At 45.9% G+C, this 22,829-nt stretch overlaps 1 protein-coding gene across 1 annotated transcript; it reads right to left on the bottom strand.

The window, feature by feature from the left end:
* Positions 1 to 4,218: 4,218 nt before the first annotated feature.
* On the bottom strand, positions 4,219 to 22,038 carry MRPL19 (mitochondrial ribosomal protein L19). Its single transcript, XM_088467370.1, has 6 exons — positions 21,855 to 22,038; positions 19,412 to 19,520; positions 9,802 to 9,920; positions 7,173 to 7,307; positions 6,488 to 6,666; positions 4,219 to 4,519 (listed from the first exon to the last, which is right to left on the bottom strand). The coding sequence occupies exons 1-6, from the start codon at positions 21,934 to 21,936 to the stop codon at positions 4,274 to 4,276; spliced, it is 870 nt and encodes a 289-aa protein (XP_088323496.1). The 5' UTR covers positions 21,937 to 22,038; the 3' UTR covers positions 4,219 to 4,273.
* Between the last annotated feature and the right edge of the window lie 791 nt (positions 22,039 to 22,829).

The raw sequence follows: 22,829 nt of genomic DNA, 5'->3' as shown, positions 1-22,829 counted from the left end.
CTCTCCCGTCTCCCTGGTGTATATACCACTGTTCTCTCCTGTCTCCCTGGTGTATATACCGCTGTTCTCTCCGGTCTCCCTGGTGTATATACAGCTGTTCTCTCCGGTCTCCCTGGTGTATACACAGCTGTTCTCTCCCGTCTCCCTGGTGTATACACAGCTGTTCTCTCCTGTCTCCCTGGTGTATATACAGCTGTTCTCTCCCGTCTCCCTGGTGTATACACCGCTGTTCTCTCCTGTCTCCCTGGTGTATACACAGCTGTTCTCTCCTGTCTCCCTGGTGTATATACAGCTGTTCTCTCCCGTCTCCCTGGTGTATACAGCACTGATCTCTCCTGTCTCCCTGGTGTATACACCGCTGTTCTCTCCTGTCTCCCTGGTGTATACACAGCTGTTCTCCCCCGTCTGTCTGGTGTATACACAGCTGTTCTCTCCTGTCTCCCTGGTGTATACACAGCTGTTCTCTCCTGTCTCCCTGGTGTATACACAGCTGATTTCTCCCATCTCCCTGGTGTATATACCACTGTTCTCTCCTGTCTCCCTGGTGTATATACCACTGTTCTCTCCCGTCTCTCTGGTGTATATACAGCTGTTCTCTCCTGTCTCCCTGGTGTATATACAGCTGTTCTCTCCCGTCTCCCTGGTGTATATAGCACTGATCTCTCCCGTCTCCCTGATGTATATACAGCTGTTCTCTCCTGTCTCCCTGGTGTATATACCGCTGTTCTCTCCGGTCTCCCTGGTGTATATACAGCTGTTCTCTCCGGTCTCCCTGGTGTATACACAGCTGTTCTCTCCCGTCTCCCTGGTGTATATACAGCTGTTCTCTCCTGTCTCCCTGGTGTATACACCGCTGTTATCTCCTGTCTACCTGGTGTATACACCGCTGTTCTCTCCTGTCTCTCTGGTGTATATACAGCTGTTCTCTCCTGTCTCCCTGGTGTATACACCGCTGTTCTCTCCTGTCTCCCTGGTGTATATACCGCTGTTCTCTCCTGTCTCCCTGGTGTATACACCGCTGTTATCTCCTGTCTCTCTGGTGTATACACCGCTGTTCTCTCCTGTCTCCCTGGTGTATACACCGCTGTTCTCTCCAGTCTCCCTGGTGTATATACAGCTGTTCTCTCCTGTCTCCCTGGTGAATACACCGCTGTTATCTCCTGTCTCCCTGGTGTATATACAGCTGTTCTCTCCTGTCTCCCTCGTGTATATACAGCTGTTCTCTCCCGTCTCCCTGGTGTATACACCGCTTATTATTTTGTAGGGAGCATATTTGGCCTGGCAGGTGATAGCTGGCAAGGCATGCTGGGACTTGTAGCTTCACAACACCTGGAAAGCATAGGTTGTTCAGATCTGCCTTAGAGTGGCACAAATCTCAGACCTCTCAAGAGTCTGTGGAAGAGTTTGAACATTGGGCTGCCAGCTAACCTGATGGAACTTAAGCAAAGAGAGGACAAAAACTGCAAGGTTCACATATTAAAGACTTATCTACAAAGCCACAGCTGTAACTGCAGCCAAAAGTGCTTTTAGCAACTATTAAGACAAGGAGAACCGGGCAAATACTTATGTATTCAATGGTATTTTTAAATTCAATTAACAAAAAGGTTTCTTCTGTTTTACTTTGTGGTAATTACTAATTAGAATTCCAAATTAATACCCCAATAAAAACCAGGGTTACTGCAGTTTCGACCCGGGCCACGGCTCAGTGGAAAAGGCTCCTAGGAAAAAATCCTGGGTTGACTGATTCAGCATTTCTTCCCGGGTCTCGAACAGGAAATTACGTGGGTAAGACCCAAGTACGGCTCAGTGTAAACAGGTAACCCGGGTCATACGAGCCAGGATGGTGATTGGGTGAAATCGGAAGGTGTCTATAACGGTATACAATCGGGAAACCGGCTGCCTTAATACAGACAGCCGGCTTCCCGACTGACATATCCCGGCGAGGGTGAAATGCCGGGCGTCTAGATGTAGATGCCTGACATTTTCCCGAGGCCGGGAGACAGGCGCCCGGCATCCCGATCGAAGGGATGCTGGGCGCCACGAGTGGACAGCAGAATCGGGGGTGGGGGGGGGGGGTGGGGGGAGGGTTAGGGCGCCCGGGAGGGACTTAGGAGGGTTAGGTTGGGGGAGGGAGGGTTAAGCACCCCTGGGGGGGACTTAGGGTTAGGCAGCGGGGAAGGGGGGGGGGGGGAGGTTAGGCACTTAGAGGGGGATTAGGGTTAGGCACCCATAAGGAGGGTTAGGTTAGTTTATACTTACCTTAGCGATGATCGGGATTTCCAGCGCTGTCGGGCTTCCGCTGCCGGGAACTCTGCTTTTGTCGGCCAGGTGCTGCCGGGAATTAAACCGATTCCTCTATGACAGCTGTCACCGGCGAGGGAGAAATTACAGCCTTTACGTATGGTCCGGATCGCTCAGATTTTTAACCCATTCCCGCAGCGGGGTAAGTCCAGCGTCTGATCCAGCTTTGAACTGTGATCTAAATCCTGGATCAGACCCGGGACTTTGGCGGAAAAGCGGTATAACTTAATTCCGATTCCATTAGAGAAAAAACAATTAAAAAAGTAAAACCGGTGTAGTGAATACTTTACCAGTGTATGCCTGACCCAAGAGTGAGATTAGCGGGAAGATAGCGTGATATAAGTGGGAAGTTATGGCCCATCAGTGTGGTAGGTAAAGTTACGTTTGTATTTTTTTTGTAATGTGCATTGCTGGCTGTTCTAGTAGAACGCTATCGTAAGACAAGCAAGAACGGGATCTGCTTTTTCCCTAAGCCATTTACTGTTATATATATTTTCCTACATGAGCCAGTGATTCCGCTCAGCTGGGGCCAGATGCACAGTGGATCAGACCACTTAGCACACTCCGCTTCTATTTTCACACTGCACATGTTCTATGGGCAAGAGCATGCATCTAAGGGCGATTGCTGATACATAGGACAGCATGGTGGTGCAATGGTTAGCTGTGCTGCCTCGCAGCTCTGGGGCCATGGGTTCAAATCCAACCAAGGCATTATTTAACATTTCCATTTGGACTACAGCAAGAAAGATGTGAAGGTGCTCATTTCATTTTATATGAAAATTGCAACTTATGCTTTTATTAAGAAAAACTATTCTCTCGTGTGTGTATGACACTTTATTACATGGATGTATAATGTAGGGTAAATATGGTTATGTGACCTTAGCATTTACAACACTGTCAAGCCACATTTCTACACTCACAGGGTTTAAGCATGACGTACTGTACCTCTTCTGGTGCAAATGCCTCTGTTCCTGTGCGGAATGCTCCTGCAGATGTGTCAGACATGCCGTTTGCGTGTAAGCGTGCTTTTTCTCATGTGCGTCTTTCTCCGCCTATGTTCAGTGCGCAAATTTATTTTTATCAATTGCGAAAGTGAAACCTGGATGTTTATGTAGCAGAGGTCCTACTCTTCACTGGCCAAAGTCCTTGTGTATCCCGTGCGTAGTGGCTAGCCGCCTCACAGACCTGAGGTCATGAGTTTAATTCCTGACCAAGGAGTTTGATTGTTCTCCCCGAGTCTGCGTAGGTTTTCTCTCACAATTCATAAACTTAATGGTAGGTTAATTGGCTTCTATCAAAAATTAACCCTAGCTAGGTAGGGTATATAGATTGTAAAGCTCCACTGGGTGGGTACTGATGTGGTAGATTGTAAAGTGCAGTTGGATATGGGAATGATCCAGGTTCGAACGCACGGCTGCAGACGCAACGCAACCGGTCGATGTTTGCATTCTGTGCATGCATCACAGTGCGCAAGCCGGCCACTGCGATTGGGTATGCGAACACAGCGGACACGTGGCACAAAGAAATGATTGACAGGAAGGGCCGTTATGGGGGTTGAGGTCAAAGGAACGCCATTACAGGGGCGTGCATAATTAAGCCCCAGCGTCGGCAAATGCAGCCTGAGCCCTGCATGGCGACAGGAGGCTTCGCAGGTTGTGAGGCACGTCAGGCTCAACCATAATTCTGTGTATGGGTCCGATGTTACTCGATGTTTTCGCTGACTTGCGTATGTATGTAATGGGAAGTGGGAGACTTTATGAGCTGGGGGTACCGTGGCGTTTGCAAGTATGCTTAGTTTAGTGAGGCCGCGCTGATAGAATTGCGCGGCATGCTGAGTTATGTGTACATGTAATTACCCTGGTTTTCAGATGGATCTCTTGCATCCAGGATAGATGATTCGAATAAGTGCAACACGAATAATTACAAAATTTACACTTTTATTGTATGGTTATATATGAATTATAGCGGTTTTTCAAGCAGTGTTCTGGCTGGTTTTGGACTGTGCCAGTTTATCCGTGACTTCTGCCAATATTTTCTTCTCTATTGCGGTGGTATCGTACTCCTTTAGCATGTCAAACTTTTCCCAGGGCCTAGCGGACTTCTGCGCTTGCTTAACGTGCTTCTCCAGGAGATAGTACTCAAATGCGATCCCTTTAATGTTGTGTTTTTCCTGTTCCCAATGTTTGGACCAAGGCCGTGGCTTCATCTTCACTTGCATCTTACGGGAGAGAGGAAACAAAGAAATACAATCACTACAAAGTTATTATAAAATCAGGGAAATCCCACTAACGACCACAATCCTCATACAGACGGCGAATGTAGACATTTTGTAGCTAAATTACTAAAACAATGCAGATTATTTGTTAAAAAATGTGTATTTTAATAAAATAAAATAAAAAAATTAAATTGACAACCAAGGCAGAAAAAACCCTTAACCGATCCCTCTCCTAGATTAAATAAGTTATTTGTGTGCAGTTGGGGAAAATCAGATTGTGGAAACAGTGATCATATAACTTTTGTGCCACTTAAATTTCACTCTAAGGACCGTAGGGCGGTATACACTTAGCCCAGATATTTTTTCGAGGGGAGAAAAAAAAAACAGGGAATTTTTCAGATAATCCCTGTTTTTCGACAATTGTTTTTCACCCTATCCTATTTGTTTGGACGAACAAATAGGATAAATCGCCCGAAAACACATAGGATCCGTGAGAAGTTTACGGACCTGTGTATTTTCGCCATTGCGCTGGTGAAGAAAACTGCACTTTTCGTGGTTAATTTTTCGAGACACATCAGGTCCCGAAAAAAAAAAAATCCCTGATAAATGCCGGTGTTAGGCTGGACTTCGGGGCTAAATGGATAGTCCCGGGGGATCCATTAGCGCCCAAACAATGTTCGAGGCTAATTGGATACCGCCCATAGTGTACCTCAGACAACTATTAGAATTGGTTATTAGTAGTGCTTAAAGAATATACAGTATGTAATAACGTGTACAACGGCTCCCACTTCTAGGAGACGGGACAGGCCTAGGAGGAGGACTGGCCACTCGGAATGGATTAAGTATGGGAGAGGGAACGGCCAGGCGGGACAGAGAGGGGGCGAGGTCGGAGCAAAAGGGAAGGGAGGGGGGTTAGGGAGACAGGACGAGCAGCAGCGCAGAGTAGGGGGGGGGGGGGGCAGGGTAGTAGTATATATAGTACATAGAAAAAAAAAAAAGAATATGTTAGTTATAGTTCATTGAAATTAAAGTAACTGGTTTGTCAAATAAGTTACAAGAATCTAGTTCACTTCACTGATACATTAAAAAAAGAAAATCACCAATGTGCGTCACCTCCTCCCTCTATATAACACTAGCATGTGGCCTGGGCAGGGTTTTTTTTCTTTTCCCTTAACTTTTATTTTTCCCCTCCCCAGAGTCTCTGTTTAGCTAGGATCAGACAGATTTGCTGATGGCTACAGTGGATATAGCCCCATATGTGCTTAGACCCATACAGGCTTATGGTGTAGTGTTTGGGCTTCAATCAATATCACTCCACATAGCTCCCCCTACCTCTGTATTCTGCCGATATCTGCAGCCTGTAATTGGTCACAATTCAACAGGTCCTGTTTTCTGCGACACTGGGTCACGCTGGCTGAATACACGCCCCTTACCCCTTACACAGCAGGCGCGCCCAGCGGAGTACTGTGTGAGCATCAGGACTGTAGATGGACTCACCACACAGCTACTGATAGTGTGTGAGCAGGGAGTGCAAATTAATAAGTGAGGGCCTGCGGTATTATGCAGACAGTAGTTCACCCAAACTGTATCAGCCTCATCCCCTCTAGCAAGTGCTGTCTGAAGCCTATAGATTAATCCACATTTCATAACTGCCACATCCCTCTATGAGCCCTAGATGTTTCCATTGGACGTCACTCTGCTACTCAGGTAACGGCAGCTGTGGGATTGGTCAACTGGATAACAGGAGGAGGAACTTTACTCAGTGATCACAGCAGTTTTGTCCCACCCAGGAGTCTAGTGCCCAGCATTCACAGCATGCTATGAAACTACTGCTGGCCTAGCTGAGCATGCTATATATTTACCTGGTGAGCACGCTGGGCTTTGTAGTTGCACAGCATATGGACCGCCTTAGTTTGGCTGCCATTGCAACCTCTAAAGCACCTCTGTATATCACACTGGCTAATTGCTTACCGCATTGACTGGGACTTCTGATTCCATGAAGAGGATCGGCTTCATGTTGACATCGACTGTGCTGTATTCGGGAAGGGCGTCGCGCAGGTACATCAAGTTGCTGTCCGGTCTCTTCTCCAGCTTTAATACTTGTATTTCATGAATACGGGGACTGTAAAGGTCATATTTTATCTCCACACCTGCAGGAGGTGAAGACAGGTCTGAGTGAGTGAGTACATCCATTAGAACATACTGACCATCTGTATCTTTTATAACACACTGAACTCCTGTGGGGCAGCAATGCTAACCACTGTGAAACCGCGTGGCCCAACGTGTCCCATTAAATACCAAACACACGGACATGTGGATCACAGATAACCGCATTTCTATTTTCCTATAGAGATTATGATCACACATTGGGAAAAAACATGGAGGGCCTAGTGCTAAGGTCTAAGCGGTCCAAGATATGGAGGCCACGTCATATAAAAATCCCTTCAAAGATGAGAATTATTGCAATTGAACATCTGAGATAGGTTCACTATAAAACTTATACAAGAGCTTTTTTTCTTATTTTTATTTATTTTTTGAACAAATGTTTGAATATAGAAATATCGTCAGCTTTGAATTCAAATTTTCAGCATATATTTCCTATGTAAAAACTCATACAATAATGAGAATACATAGAAATGCTGTATTTCAAACCTACCTTGCCCGTCAATAATATTTCGAAGCAGAAACGTGGCCCCCAGGCCTTTCCCCGATCGCTGTATGCAAAGTCCTACGAATTTGTTGGGTTTTCCGCTTGCATGAGGATCTGACATGGTCACAGAAAGAATACTGCCTGGCGGGGGGAAGGGACATGGGGAAATGCAACTGGTTAATAATCGACACATAAAAAAAGCAATCTGCTTTAGAGAGACACAGAAGTAACACTTCTCATACCTTGAAAGTTAACTTTTTACTTATCATAATTATACACCTATTAATACACTGGTAACTTATACTGATCAAGGATTAACACTGCAATATTGTAAGAAATGTAACAGGTCTTAACTTAAATATCAAATATACAGCTTGTAACACAAGACTCTTTAGTGAGGTGTAGGGGGTGTAGCGAGCGTCCTGGTGTTGGCTGAATAAGCTGAATGGTTTGGAACTAAATCATGCCTGTGAATGGTAAGGCGCAGGTATAGGCGAGAAGATGGACTAATACTAAAGAGTCTTCATCAGTCATCTGATGAAGCGGCAGTTCCGGTGAGTATACTTGCCCTATCCCTAATCCCTCCCCCCCATAGTATCTAACCCTAACTCCCCCCTGTAGTCTACACCAACGCTCCCCCCCCAATGACCATAGCCTAGCCCTAACCTCCAAATAGTGCCTCCCATCCCGCAACCTAAACCGAATGTCGACATTCTGAGAATGTCAACACGTTGCCTGTAGCCTCCAGGTAGGTTAGCTGTCAATTTAGAAATACATAAATATATGACACAAAGTAGGTGTTGTTATCAGTAGCGTTAGGACCACAAGAGCAGAGATGCCTTGCCGGGGCCTGGGGGCTTACCATATATTGGCAAATGTATGTAACTGACATCTCTGCATTGCTATTATCAGGCAGAATGTGAGTCTCTGTATGCTGGCCTGTTTGCAGTGTGCTGGGGGAAAGTTTTTGCGGTTTTTAACTTCTAGTCTAGATTAACCACTCCCTTACATGCACCTATGATGGGTTTATTATTTGATTTGAGCAACTTCCATTCTGTGTAACATTTTATTATATTAGTTGTTAATGTTGACCTAATGACAACATTTAACAACAAGTCTCGGAGTACAGTGTACCCTACTGATGGCAACCATTTTGTCTGCCGAATGATAAAATAAAGACAGTCTTTCAATTCCCTTGGAACAAGTGGGAGGGCAAAGGAACCAGTCGTTACCAGTGTGTGGTCAGAGCACAGTTAATGATGAAATAGATTAAACTGTGTTGTTCCAGCTTTACAATAATTAAAGAGAGCTTTTAACAAAAATAAAAAACTTACAAAACAGACACAGGCTGCACCCTGAGAAGGGCACTGCATAGGTTCTTGCAGACAGGGCCGTAGCTAGGGTAGTGCGGCCGGTGCCATCACACAGGGCACCATAGGTCAGGGGACGCTGTTTGGGCCTGTCAAATTTCTGTTCATTATCATTCTTGCTTGTAGCTTCCTCTTATTTCATCCCCAGCATCTCCTGGCCTCTCCTATCTCTTCCCTGGCCCTTCCCCATGAAGCCATGGCCCTTTTTTGGGTGCATTATGTCCCTTTGAAAAATGAGGGGGGCGCCAATGCTCTTTCTGGCACAGGGCACCAAAAAGTCTAGTTATGGCTCTGCTTGCAAAATGCTCACTACTGCATGGTATTACCTGAAGGGGAGAGGGAAGCTGGCATCAGGTGTATATGATCCCTACAATTCCCTACTTCCCATTAATCAGCATTGCTAGCACAGAGGGCCTGATTCAGAGCAGCTTGTAAGCGGCCGCTCGCTCTGAGCGATGTTCGCACAACTGCGCATGTGCAAACCAGTTATTGCGGTCGGAAATCGTGCGCTCGCAAAACAGCGAGGGGCTGCTAATGTGAGTGACAGAATGTACCGTTTGTGGGTGGTAACAGGGGAAGGTGCTTGAAAACGGAGAGTGGAGATCAGAACGCAGGCGTGCCAAACGGTCAAAAGGGCATTTAATGGGAGTGCATAATTAGTAAAGGAGCGTCATCGACCACGTCACTTGGTTGTCTTTTAGCCTGAACTGCTCGCAGTGATAGCGGGAAGTAAATCCTACCACAAGCACTGCAAGCAGTTCAGACGCCTTTCGATGTACCCGATTAATCTAATAAATACCGGAGATGACGTGTGTTGCGAACGGCAAAGGGGCGTCTTTACAAAATAGCGAGCGCATTTTTCGTTCGCTCGCTCAGACATAGAGGCGTCAACAAACCGCAAAGAGCGAGCGCTCAATTTAAATAGCCGGCCCCTTTTTTGGAACGACTGTCCGCAAATAGCTTCCGGCTCTGAATCAGGCCCAGAGTACGTGAGAGATAATATTCCAGTGAGATCTAAATGTTGCAAATCTCTGTATAGATCTTTCTCACACCTTACAGGGCAGAAATCATTTACTATCAGTATGTCAGACTTCCTGAGGTATATATATGTAAATGCAATACATAATATATAGACACAAACTATTAAAATGTATCAGTTTAAGGGAAGACAACATTGTATTTCAAACAAGGTCTCATATTTCCATATTATATTTGCACAGACGTCGTTTTCCCCAAACAACAGGAGAGCAGAGCAGATATCGCACCTACGTAGAACTCGGGCACGTTTAGCACTTTCCGTCTTTCAATCATATCTTGCCTTTCAATGTAAAACACCAGCGGGTTTTTCCTGCCTCGTGGGGGGATGAACTCTGGGCTCAGGAACCTGTATTGGGCAAAACCAAAAATTAAAACTGTAAATAAATCCCAACAGGAAGAGTTATGAATTTAACACACTTGGCATCATGCAAGGGGCCATTGGTCCTGCATTCTAGCTTAATGATACCAGCCAGTGGGCTTCTCACCCCGCTGGCACAGGTTGTTACCACTCTCTGTTCGTCACTGACATTAGCCTCATCCTTTCCAGACTTTGCAACGTTATGCTCACGATTTGCAACGCTGCAAACTGCATTTTATCAATACTTACAACTTAGGCACTTCTATAATTCCTTACGCAGTCCTAACTCTCCGTCACAATGCTCTCCATTAGAATCTCTATGCCATCTTAGCCAGGTGCGTAACTAGATATTTGAAGGCCCCATAGCAAAAAATTAGAGTTATGGTATAACATACCTTAGTTAACTTTTTTTCTTCGAGGTCCATAGGGTGCACAGGATCTACCTTGGGGTATGTAGTGGAAACAATCCATTGCACCAAACAGCTTAGAGCTTTGAAACTCCCAGCATGCACTGGTCCACCTCCCTATATACCCCGCTCCCAGCCACAGACATTCAGGGCCTGATTCAGAGCCGGACGCTATTTGCGAACGGTCGTTCAGAAAAAGGGGCCGGCTATTTAAATTGAGCGCTCGCTCTTTGCGGTCTGTTGACGCCTCTATGTCTGAGCGAGCAAACGAAACATGCGCTCGCTATGTTGTAAAGACGCCCCCTGGCCGTTCGCATCATATGTCATCTCCGCTATTTATTAGATTAATCGAGTACATCGAAAGGCGTCTGAACTGCTCGCAGTGCTTGTGGTTGGATTTTCCTACCGCAATCATGTGAACAGTTCAGGCTAAGAGACAACCAAGTGACGTGGTCGATGACGCTGCTTTGTTAATTATGCACACCCTTAAAATGCCCGTTTTGACCATTTGGCACGCCTGCGTTCGGATCTCCACTCCCCGTTTTCAAGCACCTTCCCCTGTTACCACCCATAAACGCCTCATCCTGTCACTCAAATTAGCAGGCACTCGCTATTTTGCGAGCGCACAATTTCCGACCGCAATGACTGGTTGGCGCATGCGCATTACGACCCATACGCATGCGCAGATGTGCGAACATCGCTTGGAGCGAACGAGCGGCTCTGAATCACGCCCTCAGTTTGCAAACAAGCCTAATGGAGCATACACACGGTCAGATCTCTCAGATGAACGATTTTACCAAAGATTTGAATGATTGAATGATTTTTGACTGCATTAAAATGAATGGAATCGTCCAAGTCTGACTGCAAACACATCAGATGTCAGATATCGTTATCTGACCATCGGGAACGCGCATCGTTCATCTGACAGATATGTCCGATTTTCCTTCAGATATGAACGATTAAACGATTTTTAAAATAGTTATCGTTCAGATCTGAAGAAAAATCTGTCCGTGTGTGTGCACCATTCCAGCAAGAGATGGAAAGTGGAGAAGGAAGTACAATGTAACCAAGAAACACTCTCAAAATACGAAGAGGGAATCAGTGAAATAAAAAAAAAGCAAAGAACAGATCCCAAATGAGGTCAAAAAAAGTTAACCAAGATATGTTATACCATAACTCTAATTTTCTTCTTCAGGGTCCACAGGATCTATCATGGGGACGTCCTAAAGCAGTTCCTTCAAGGGTGGGCACGCTCCTGAGCAGAGAGGAGAATCCGCCGCCCAAAGGCAGCATCCTGTGAGGCAAAAGTATCAAATGAGGCGCCATGTCTAACCGCCCACGATGGTCCTACAGACCGAGTAGAATGTGCTGTCACCTTGTTAGGAACAGGGAGATAAGCCTGTATATAGACCTGAGCAATAGTCGTACACAGCAGGCGAGCCAAAGTCTGTTTGTTTGCTGCTCAGCCTCGTTTGTGAAACCCATATAACACAAAGAGCAAACCTGATTTCCTGATGGAGCTGGTATGATCCCCGTAGACACGAAGGGCTCGAACCACATCCAGGGAAGCTTCAACTGTAGACAGGTTTGAAGACTGAAAAGCCGGGACTACAATTTCCTCTTTCATATGGAAACGGGATACCACCTTCGGAAGGTAACCCGCCTAAGTATGAAGGACAGCTCTATTTTGATGAAAAAACAAATATGGAGAGCGACATGACAGTGCTGCCAAGTCAGAAACTCTACGGAGCTGAGGAGATAGCGAGGAGAAAAAGTGTCTTCACTGTCAACCATCTCAAGTCCACCTTATCCAGGGGTTCAAAGGGGGGAGCTTGCAGCGCCCTGAGAACCAAGGATAAATCCCATGGTGCTACAGTATGGACAAACGGAGGTTGCAGTCGGAAAACCCCCTTCTAAAATGTACTTACATCTGCCAGGGGCGCAATTCTGCGCTGGAATAAAACTGACAAAGCAGAATTCTGAACCCTCAAGGTAGCCAGGCGCAGACCGAAGTCTAACCCAGCCTGCAGAAAAGCAAGTACTCTTGAAACCTTGATAACTTTAGGGTCATATTTTGTTTGGAACACCAAGGAAAATATGAATGCCAACTCCTATGATAGATGTGGGCTGAAGCAGGCTTCCTTGCCCTCATCATCATCTGGATCACAGCAGTGGAGAAACCTTTGGCCTTTAAGATGGAAGCCTCAAGAGCCATGTTGTCAAAGCCCACCGAGGTAAATCCGGATATAGGCAGGGACCCTGCACTAGCAAATCCGGTCGTAGAGGCAGTGGAAGTGGCCTGTGTATGGATAGACATGTCAGATCGGTGAACCAATGTCTCCCGGGCCAAGCAGGCGCTATCAGTATTAACCTGCCGCCTTCCTGCTAAACTTTCTGACTACTCTTGGGAGGAAGGATATTGGAGGAAACTGGTATGCCAACCTGAAATTACACCTCACCGCCAGAGCGTCCACGAAGGCGGCTGAGGGGTCCCTCGCTCTGGAGCCGTACCTGGGGACCTTGTGGTTGTGGCGTGAGGGTAGAGCCTGAAATTGGTAATGTTGCTGATCTACCGCCAATCTCAGAAATCTTTGGTGGCATTGTGCAATCGGAAAATGCAGATATGCATCCTGTATGTCCAGGGAGACCATGAAATCTCCAGGCTCCATTGGCAGCATAATTGACCGTGCACATGGAATCAATCTGTTGAGACACTTCAGATTGAGGATAGGGCGATGTGACCAATTTCGTTTCTGAATCAAAAACAAATTTTAATAATAACTCCTTCCCTGCTGCGTCAAACAACGGTGATTATGACTCCTGACCTCAGGAGGGCCCACAATAGACTCCAGGAAGGCCAAGGACCTGACCAGGTCTAAAGGCAGGGTTGTACAAACCTTTGAGGGGGATGCCTCTGAAACGTGATGGCGTAACCCAGAGAGACCACCTCTCGAACCCAGGCATCTGTTGTGGTCTGAGGCCAGGCCTGGGAAAACTGTAGGAGTCAGCCTTCAAGCCTGAGAGCCCCCAAGGGGAGAGTTGCCCTGGCCAAAAGCTCCATTTCAATTAGCATTAAGGAACACTCTTATAGCCTCTTTTTTCGGTGATATCACCAGGCCCTTGTTGGCGCTCCTGTGGCACATAAGGTGGACCTGCCTATAAATAAAGCCCTTCTGGAACGAGGTCCATGATTACTGATGTTCCAAACCGCACACCACCGGCCCTACTCAAAAACGTATTGAATGCAGCCAAACGTGTGAGCTCGTCCCTTGGAAAAGTTGTCCCCCCCTCATTCCTAACCTCCGACAATATTTGGGCGATCTATTGCCTGGAACGCATTACAGCTTCTCTTCTGACAGCTTTATTAAAACGTGGAACTCCAGGGGTGCTTATTTTGAGGCTGAGCCCCAACCTCCTCTCTACCCTTACATACCATTTAGCCTACATTCTTTGTATTGTCCTTCAATCCTAGCTTACACTGACTTTCATTCCCTCACCCTTTACTTATTGTGTTATGATATACACTTTTGTTATACTGTTTTTAAATAAACATATTGCTTAATATTAGCGTTCCCGCTAGGCTGTTTTAGCGGGGCGAAACAGCCTGCGGGTGCATGCGCCCATCATCCATTCACACTGACAGCAGCGCTCGGAGACAGCCCAGCATGTCTAAGTGCGGGCACGCCCCCAAGAGTGACAAAAAAGGGACACGTCTTAAAGAAGCGCCCCTTTTCCTTGGTCGCGTCCCCTTTTTGGACGCGAGCAGGTGTGCCCTTTCTCTAGGTCCGAAGCCGGACCTAGAATGAACACTATATTATATCATCTAGCCCCTTCTGTTATCATTTTCCCCTTCCCTCTCTTCATTGTGTCGCTGTTATTGCATTGTCACTTTACTTTTTGTCCTAATTGTGTTGTCTACAAAACACTAAAAATCTCTTAACAAAGTATTAAAGAAAAAAAAAAAAAAGACCATTAGCTTCAACAGGCAACAATATGGAGAGTAATATTAAACATCAGTAAGAATGACAGAAGAGTTCCTCGGGAAGAGGGATTATAGGGAAAATAATGTTAAGAAGAGCGACCTTGACAACCAGGCGCCTCTGGGCTCACAAACCCATCCATCTCCCCTCCATCCACTCCAGCATGGGCCATTCTGGGTATCTTACGGAGCGGGCAGATGGTTACTCATGGAAGTAGGACATTTTTATTGGCAGTGAGTGTGGCAGCAAAGCAAACCATGCTGCAAGAATGGATACACCCTACCCCTGTAAATTTCCAATTATATAGGGACAAACTTCAATTTATCTTTCGTATGGATTGTGCGGAGACTATGGGGGGGATGCAGCAAAGGAAGAAATACGGTCAAACCCAAAAAAATGCATTAACCGCATTTTTCATATGCGCCAAGCCCCGGAATGCGACGCACTCCAGGGCTTGGTTGCGTTGGGTAACGCAAACGTCTTAATAAAGAGAAGTCGCTTTATTTTTTGACACATGGGAGAGTTCTATCACTACTCTACCAACTTTAACTGCAATCTTGGATTCTTCATATTGTACGACTAACTCCGTGGTATGAGACTCGGCCTTCTTGTATTTAAATCTTTTTTTTGTTTTTCTTTACATACTGCGTAGCTTCACTATGTACTTACAGATGTGTCCTTACACATCTTTGCCGCAGTCGCGTCAAGGAGCCCCACTCAGCCTGCCAGGTCCTATGAGACTCTGCTAGCACCGAGCGTTCAATTAGGAGCGAAAAGTCATCGCCGCTTTTCAAAGTGAAAAAGTATTGCGCTCGTCCCCGCGTGTCCCCGTATTCAATTCTAAATCTGCGAAAACGGGACCTGGCGACAACGAAGTAAGCGAAAAGTGCTGTCATTTTTGGGGCAATCAGCCTGACACCCCCCAAAATATGATCTGGTATGGGGGTTCACTATGGGTACCCCCGAATAGCCCTAACGGTATTTGGGGTGTTTAAACGATCTCAATAGCTTTCATTTTGCGTCTTTAAAAATGTGGTGAAAAATAGCACTTAGCAAGTTTAAAAAAAAAAAAAAAAAAAAGTAGTCCCATCAACTTTGGGGTACCTGAAAATGGGTGCAAGCATATTTTTAAGTGGCTAAAGTGAACTTTTAAAAATCGTGAAAAATCCACCTGCAGCAACCACCCACAATCATAAAAACACATGGGCCATACTTGGGGACCCCCTCTGAGTCTAATATGCTAGTTTTAAAGTTTGTCCCCCAACTTTTTTTTTCACCCCCAAAATGAAAGTACTTTTTTTGGGGTGTCCAGTGTTTTTTTTTCTTTTTATTTAGATTTTATTTTGACACAGTTAAGCTTTGGGGGACTGTCCAAGGGGTGCTGGGGGGTTCCCGCAACATTGCACCCCAAAACCCCAATTCTGCATTTTTTCTCGCCACCTACTTATAGGTGATACTTTCACGCAGGGTTCTAGCCATTGACTTTCCACACTGGTGAAAATTCGGAAGAATTGAATACGGGGAGAAGTACAGATTGGCGAAAATGACATCATCAGCGAAACAGTATCGCCGATCACGGCTTTTCGCTGTCAATTGAATATCGCCCTAAGACGCAATGCGACGAGACAAGGACGCATCAGCGTACTGTGCTGCCATATAGCGGGCGTGATATTTTTCATTAGAGGTTCTGTTGCGCTTCATATACAGACTCAGGTGCACACAGATATACAAGTGTTGTATAATTAATCAGCACAGTCTGCTGGTGCATCCTACTCACATGGCATTGCGACCTAAGCTGGGTACACACCTAACAGATCGACTGATATGCAGATATATCTGCAAATTATGTTTGTTCATACAGACTGACAACCATCATCTGTCCCCAGCATTAGATGCATTTTCGTCAAATAAAGGTGCCCGACGCTGGCACAGTAGCACGGGGCCTGGCAGCTCACGCACGCCAGGCAAGTTACGCTGCGTGGTGTATTGAGATTAGATGTATGAGGACACGTCTATATTACCAAGTTCATTATGTTAGGAGTAGTGAACGCAACCTATTTCTGTGATCTTTAAATGGAGACTATGTATCATTGTGACATCCAGTGCACCTAACAACTTTGTAGAACGCTTAAATAAAAAAAAAAAAGAAGAGCAACCATTGCAAGCAGATTTACTGACACTAACTAGTACTCTAAGTAACTATGTAAAGTACTAAAACAATATACTTTTATTTCATCCCTCACCCTGTAATAATGTCTCCCTCCCTCACACATCACATGCAGTCTATTTCATGACCTACGCCAGTGCTACTCAAACACGGTCCTGAAAACACACAGTCCAGGTTTTATGGATAGCTATGATTGAGCGCAGGTGACTTCATTAGTAAGTACCACTGTCATTTTGATTTAACCATCTGTGCTCAAGCATGGATAGATAGCCTTAAAACCTGGACTGTTAGGGGTAAATTTACTAAAGTGAGAATTTTTAGAAGTGGGTTTTAAACGTGATGTTGCCCATAGCAACCAATCAGATTCTACTTACCATTTAACTAGCACCTTCTAGTAGATGGTAGCTAGAATCTGATTGGCTGCTATGGGCAACAGCACTTTTAAAACTCACTTCTAAAAACTCTCACTTTGGTAAATTTACCCCTTGGTGTATATTGAGGACATAGGGCCTGATTCAGAGCCGGACGCTCTGAACGAGCGCCCGCTCTGAATTAGGGCGTTTATTTTGTTTTTTTGGAGTGTCCTCCTGGACGCTCGCATAGCTGTGGGTTACCACCCACAGCTTATGCGAGCGTCCATGATGATGGTCGCGATGGTCAAGACCATCGGGCTTGCGACGAGACCCTGCGGTAGGGTCTCGGTGACCGCAAGCCCTGGAGTGATTTTGGCTCTATCAGAGCCAAAATCACTCCCACTGACATCACTAGTGATGTCAGTGGGGCCGGACCCAGACGGCAGGCGTTCCCATGGGAACGCCTCCGTCTCGCAGCCACGCCCCCGGCACGCCCACCAAAGGGGGCGTGCTGTCACTCAACATCGACAGCACGCCCCCTTTGGTGCGAGACCCGGAGCGACAGCTTGGCTGTCGCTATCTGGGTCTCGCGCATGCGCACGACGGACCTCCCTCCGTCGTGCGCATGTGCACTAGGGCACCATCGACCCGCTTGCGAGCGGGTTTGAATCAGGCCCAGAGTTTGAGAAGCACTGACCTACACTACAATTAAATCCTCCTTAGAAAAGTCATAAATTGCACACATTTAAATTACCCTACAGTCTTATGCTGCACAGTACTAACCCTCACTCCTGTACTCAGTAATCCACAGCTCCCCCCTCTATAAGTACATTATCAGCTTCTATAGATGTGGGACACTCACAGATCATTCATCACTAACACATACTGGTCCCCCCTGGCAGCATCACTTCGCCACATGCAGCTACACACGTCACATGACCTACATGTCAGCTGACCACCTCCTTATTCATAACTTGGTGATTTTATTATTTTTTGTCTCTATAGGTGACGATCAGCCGATGTGTACGTTTTGTGTACGATTTCCCTTGAAACTCTCCCCGGCAGCTCTGCACACGATCTCCACACGATTTGGTGTCCAATCTTCAAACGATCACTCCTGCATCCAGACTTATACAGTGCATCGTGTCCTATATTGTCAGATCTGCGCTACTGCACGGCAGATCTGAAGATGCGATGTGCGACCAGCGGGGACGCGCATCGCATCGTGAACTCACGATTTACTCAGGATTTGGCCATATTTTACACGATCTGTCGTTCCAATGTGTCAGAATCGGCCAAATCGGGTAAAATATCGCTCTGTGTGTGGCCAGCATGAGGACAGAGGACAACCTTTGCGTGTCATGTATTTCTCCACCAGCCCACTACAGTTAAAGACGCACGAGACTGCAGCGGAGGCGTGCCATGTTGCGTATAGGCATCATAGACCCCTATATGTGCCTTAATGTGGTCTCTGACTACAACTCCCATCATTGTCAGTCAATCGTTCAGCACCTACGCTCCTGGCAACTGAGAAGACACCAGCAACAATTGTGGCAAACATAAGTGTTCAACCAGACACAAAAATACAGCACAAAAACAAAAGTAGTTAGAAAGCTTGGATTCGGACCTAAGACTATGGCCCGTATTCAACTTGAGCGGACCTGCGATACTTTTTCGCCTACTTCGCCTGTTTTGCAGGCGGAAAAGTATCGTGTGCGTGCCCGCGTATTGCCGTATTCAATTTGAAAGTTGGCGAAAACGGGACCCGACGAAACTTAAACAAGCGGAAAGTACTGTCAGATTTGGGGAAATCAGCCTGACCCCCCCCCAAAAGATGCTCTGACATGGGGGTTCCCTATGGTGCCCCCCGATTTGGCTTGCTTAAGGTATTTGGTGTTTTTAAACGGGCTCAATAGCTGCTAAATAGCGTTTTGTATAAGTGGTGCAGAATAGTATTCAGGAGGTTTTTTTGGAGTAAAGAACTTAACTCAGCAAATTTGGGGTACTTGAAAATGGGGGTCAGCATATTTTAAAGTTGCTAAAGTTAAGTTTAAAAAATTGTGATTAATCCACCTGCCGCAAGCCCCTGCAATGAAAAAAACACCTGGGGCATATTTGGGGACCCCCCAGAGTCAAGATCGCTAGTTTTTAACTTTGTCCCCCAACATTTATTTTTTCGCCCTCAAATTCAAAGTGATTTTTTTGGGGTGTTCTTAAGTCTTTTTTAAACATTTTTTGACACAGTTTACCTTTGGGGGACTGTCTTAAGGCAAAACGGGGGTTCCCGCAACATTGTACCCCAAAACCCCAATTCTGCACTTTTTTCCACCTGCTATTCATAGGTGAAACTTTTCCGCCTACTACATTGCATTGACTTTCCGCCTAGGCGAACAGTCTTCCAAATTGAATATGGAGTAAAATCAAAACAGGCGAAAATTATGTAATCGGCAAAAAGTTTCCGCCAAAAACACGCAAAAACGGCTTTTCGCCTCAAATTAAATACGGGCCTATGATGGATTTTACAGCAGAGATCACAAATAAAACATTAACCCGGGAGAGAAAGTGGAGTCACCTTTTCTGAGATTCCTGTGAGTCGGTCTTCGGTGCAAGAATTGGCTTGACTGGTGGCGTAAACTTTGTGGGCTCGCCATCAGTAAGAAGTCTGGCAGGGGTCACAAAACCTTCAAATAAGCAGAGTATAACAGATTATTTACGTATTCACTTAAAATAATAATGTGTCCTGTAAAGACACATTGGTCTGGCTCCGGCATGTAATATCAGGAGCTTGGGTTCAGTTAATACGTCCCTCACTACAATGAGCAACTGAAAAAAATTCAATGAGTTATATAGATGATGGGGGGGGGGAGGTTATAACCACAGTAGAGGTCCTGGACACTCGCTTTTCTTGTGCATGACAGCGCTGATCCCTGAGGTCTACAAATACCACTGCTCGGAGAGGGAGAAGTCCTATATTAGTTTGCTCACTATTGTCTGCAGCCAAATCCATTAAGCGACAGTGTAAGAAACCTAATAGATGATAAATACATAGCTCTACCTGAATAAATATCACCAAGAACACCACTCAAGATAGGACAGAACATTTGTAATAGAAAGTAAAATTACTTGAACAAATGGAAATCAGTAGCAGTCAGTCTTGGGGCACTGTATGACCATTGAGCCCCCACCACAGCTATGGGGGGGAATTCAATTAGATGCGAAAAGCCTCAATAAGTTTTCGCACCTAAATGCATATCGTGCAACCCTATTCCCTGAGTTATCGCACGTCCATGGACAAAAACCGGCCAAGTTTTCACCATCTCAGAGCAGGTAAAAAAAAAAATTGCTAAATCCCTATTTTAGGCGAAAAATGTGGGGACTTGGGCCCTCATTCAGAGCCACTCGCTAGCGGCAGTACGCTCGTTCCGAGCGATGTTCGCACATCTGCGCATGCGTACGGATCGTTATACGCATGCGCGAACCAGTCAGTGCGGCCGAAATTCATGTGCTCGCAATATAGCGAATGCCTGCTATTTTGAGTGACAGAATGAGACGTATGTGGGTGGTAACAGGGGAAGGTGCTTGAAAATGGGGAGTGGAGATCCGAACGCAGGCGTGCTTAAAGGTCAAAACGGGCGTATTATGGGTGTGCATAATTAATACAGCAGCGTCATTGACCACGTCACTGGGTTATTTTATAGCCAGAACTGCTCGCAAGATTGTAGTAGCAAAAACCAACCACAAGAATAGCGAGCAGTTCATACGCTGGTCGATGTACTCGATTAATCTAATAAATAGCGGACATGACGTATGGTGCGTGCGGCCAGGGGGCGTTTTTAACAAATAAACGAGCGTATGTTTTGCTCGCTCATTCAAACTTAGAGGTGTGAACAGACTGCAATTTGCGAACTGATCATTTGAATAGCCACCCCTTGTTTTTGAACGAGCGAGCGCAAATAGCGAACGGCTCTGAATCAGGCCCTTGGTTCAGAACCCTTTGGACACCACACCCTTAATATCTAATTAGGCAGAAATATTTTTTCAAATAGCTTAATTCCCCCTAATAATGTCATTTTTATGGTGAAATTGTAAAAAGTAGTGGAAAATGGTTTTATATTACTGGGCCAGGTATTTTGGGGGGGCTTTATGGATAGGACAGGGGTTATCAGGATTGCAGGTGGCTGCAGCAGGTGTATTTTTACCATTTTGCACTTTAGACACAAAAATATACTAGCACCCATTTTAATGTACCTCCAACTTAAATGCAGCAATTATTTTTTCAAAGAAATATTGTTTTTTATAATTTTTTCACACTTAAGCAAATATGCACATAACACCCACTGGACTCAATTTAAGAACCCAAAATACTGTATTAGTACTGTTACTAATACACTTCTGTATTGATTTAGTATGCCAGTTGGGCTTTTTATGGGGTACAGAATTCGGCTGTAAGTTTAAATGTGGTTAACGGAAAATACTCTGCATCAAACACTGCATGCGACATTGGGGAGGAGGACGGGGGTCTGCAGGACGAAGGAAGAATCCAAAAACAGTGAGAAAAAACCTGAATAGCTGTTAAGATGAATGAATTTTATTTGCAGTCAGTTTTAGCTGTAGTACAAAGGAGAGGATTTCATAACTATACAGTACAGGAACAAAGGAGCCAGCGTAGAGAACAGATGAGGGGCAGATGTACTAAGCTCTGGAAAGTGATAAACTGGAGAGTGATAAAGTACCAACCAATCAGCTCCTGTCATTTTTTTCAAACACAGTCTGTAACATGACAGTTAGGAGCTGATTGGCTGGTAGTTTCTCTCTCTTCACTTCATCACTCTCCAAGGTTTAGTACATCTCCCCTGATTAATGACTGAAGGAACCAGCAACCATCATAGGGACCAGCGCTAATAGGACTGCTGCCATTATATCCCCAGCAGGTGACACGGCTGCACGACATTGTATACCTCTCTCCTCCGCTATAGAATACCCTCCCCTGTATCTCCGGCAGACTGCGCCCTCACCTGTCCGGTACCGGGTCAGGAGCAGTGACCTCCCGCCGGCCGCCGCCATGTCTGCTCCGGGCACGATGCAGCTACCGAACATGCGCAGCGGACACGGCTGCTGATGCTACGGAAAGCCGCCACGGACAGTACAGTGCCAGATGCGAAGCGGAGGACTAGTAGTAAATAAGTACAGCGTTGCAGTGTGTGCGTCCGCTGTGTGGCCATGCAGTCTTACTACTGTATAACCTGCGCCATGTTCCTAGCTTGCCCTAATTGGTCGGGACACCACCAGGTATCACAGATTTACCCATAGGAAATGTCCCGGTTTTTTTTTGTTAATTGATTAATTTTGATTATTGTAAAAAAATAATTCCTCCATTGCATCATATTAGAGGCAGCTGCTATAACAGGCAGGGCCGGATTAAGGTCTGAGGGGGCCCTGGGCAACAAACATGTGGGGGCCCCTATTAAATGTAAACGAACCGGGGGTATGCGCATTGGGGACCTTAATCAGAGCCCACAGTAGTGTAGGTGCCCCCAGTGGTAGTGCCCCGTATGCAGAGCCCACAGTAGTGGTGTCCTTTATGCAGTGCACCCATTAGTAGTGGCCCCCAGTAGTCCTGCCCCTGTAGTAGTGCCCCAAGTAGTAGAACCCCAAGAGCAATCCTCCCAGTAGTAATGCCCCCCAATAGTAATGCCACCTATAATAGTGCCCTCTGTATAAATTCCCCCAGTAGTAATGCCCATGTATTAATGTCCCCAATAGTAATGCTCCCTCTGTAGTAGTGCCCCCAGTAGTCGTGCCCCCAATAGTAATGTACCCTGTAGTAGTGCCCTCTGTAGAAATGCCCCCAGTGGTAATGCCCCTGTATTAGTGCCCCCAATAGTATTGCTCCCTCTGTAGTAGTGCCTCGCCCCAAGTAGTAGAGCCCCCAATAGTAATAACCCCAGCAGTAAAGCCGCTTGCACAGAAAAAAACCCAAACCCTAAGCC

Source organism: Taudactylus pleione, unplaced genomic scaffold (assembly GCF_031769625.1).
Source record: "Taudactylus pleione unplaced genomic scaffold, aTauple2 ptg000070l, whole genome shotgun sequence".
In the NCBI taxonomy this organism is placed as follows: Eukaryota; Metazoa; Chordata; class Amphibia; order Anura; family Myobatrachidae; genus Taudactylus; species Taudactylus pleione.
This window is presented reverse-complemented; position numbering and strand designations above follow the sequence as displayed.

Excerpts from the sequence above, each read along its gene's own strand:
- MRPL19 (XM_088467370.1), bottom strand. The coding sequence starts at position 21,936 with ATGTTCGGTAGCTGCATCGTGCCCGGAGCAGACATGGCGGCGGCCGGC. Across the intron at positions 19,521-21,854 it reads CCTGACCCGGTACCGGACAG|GTTTTGTGACCCCTGCCAGA; the intron begins GTGAGGGCGCAG and ends GCTTATTTGAAG. Across the intron at positions 4,520-6,487 it reads CAGAAGTCCCAGTCAATGCG|ATGCAAGTGAAGATGAAGCC; the intron begins GTAAGCAATTAG and ends CTCTCCCGTAAG.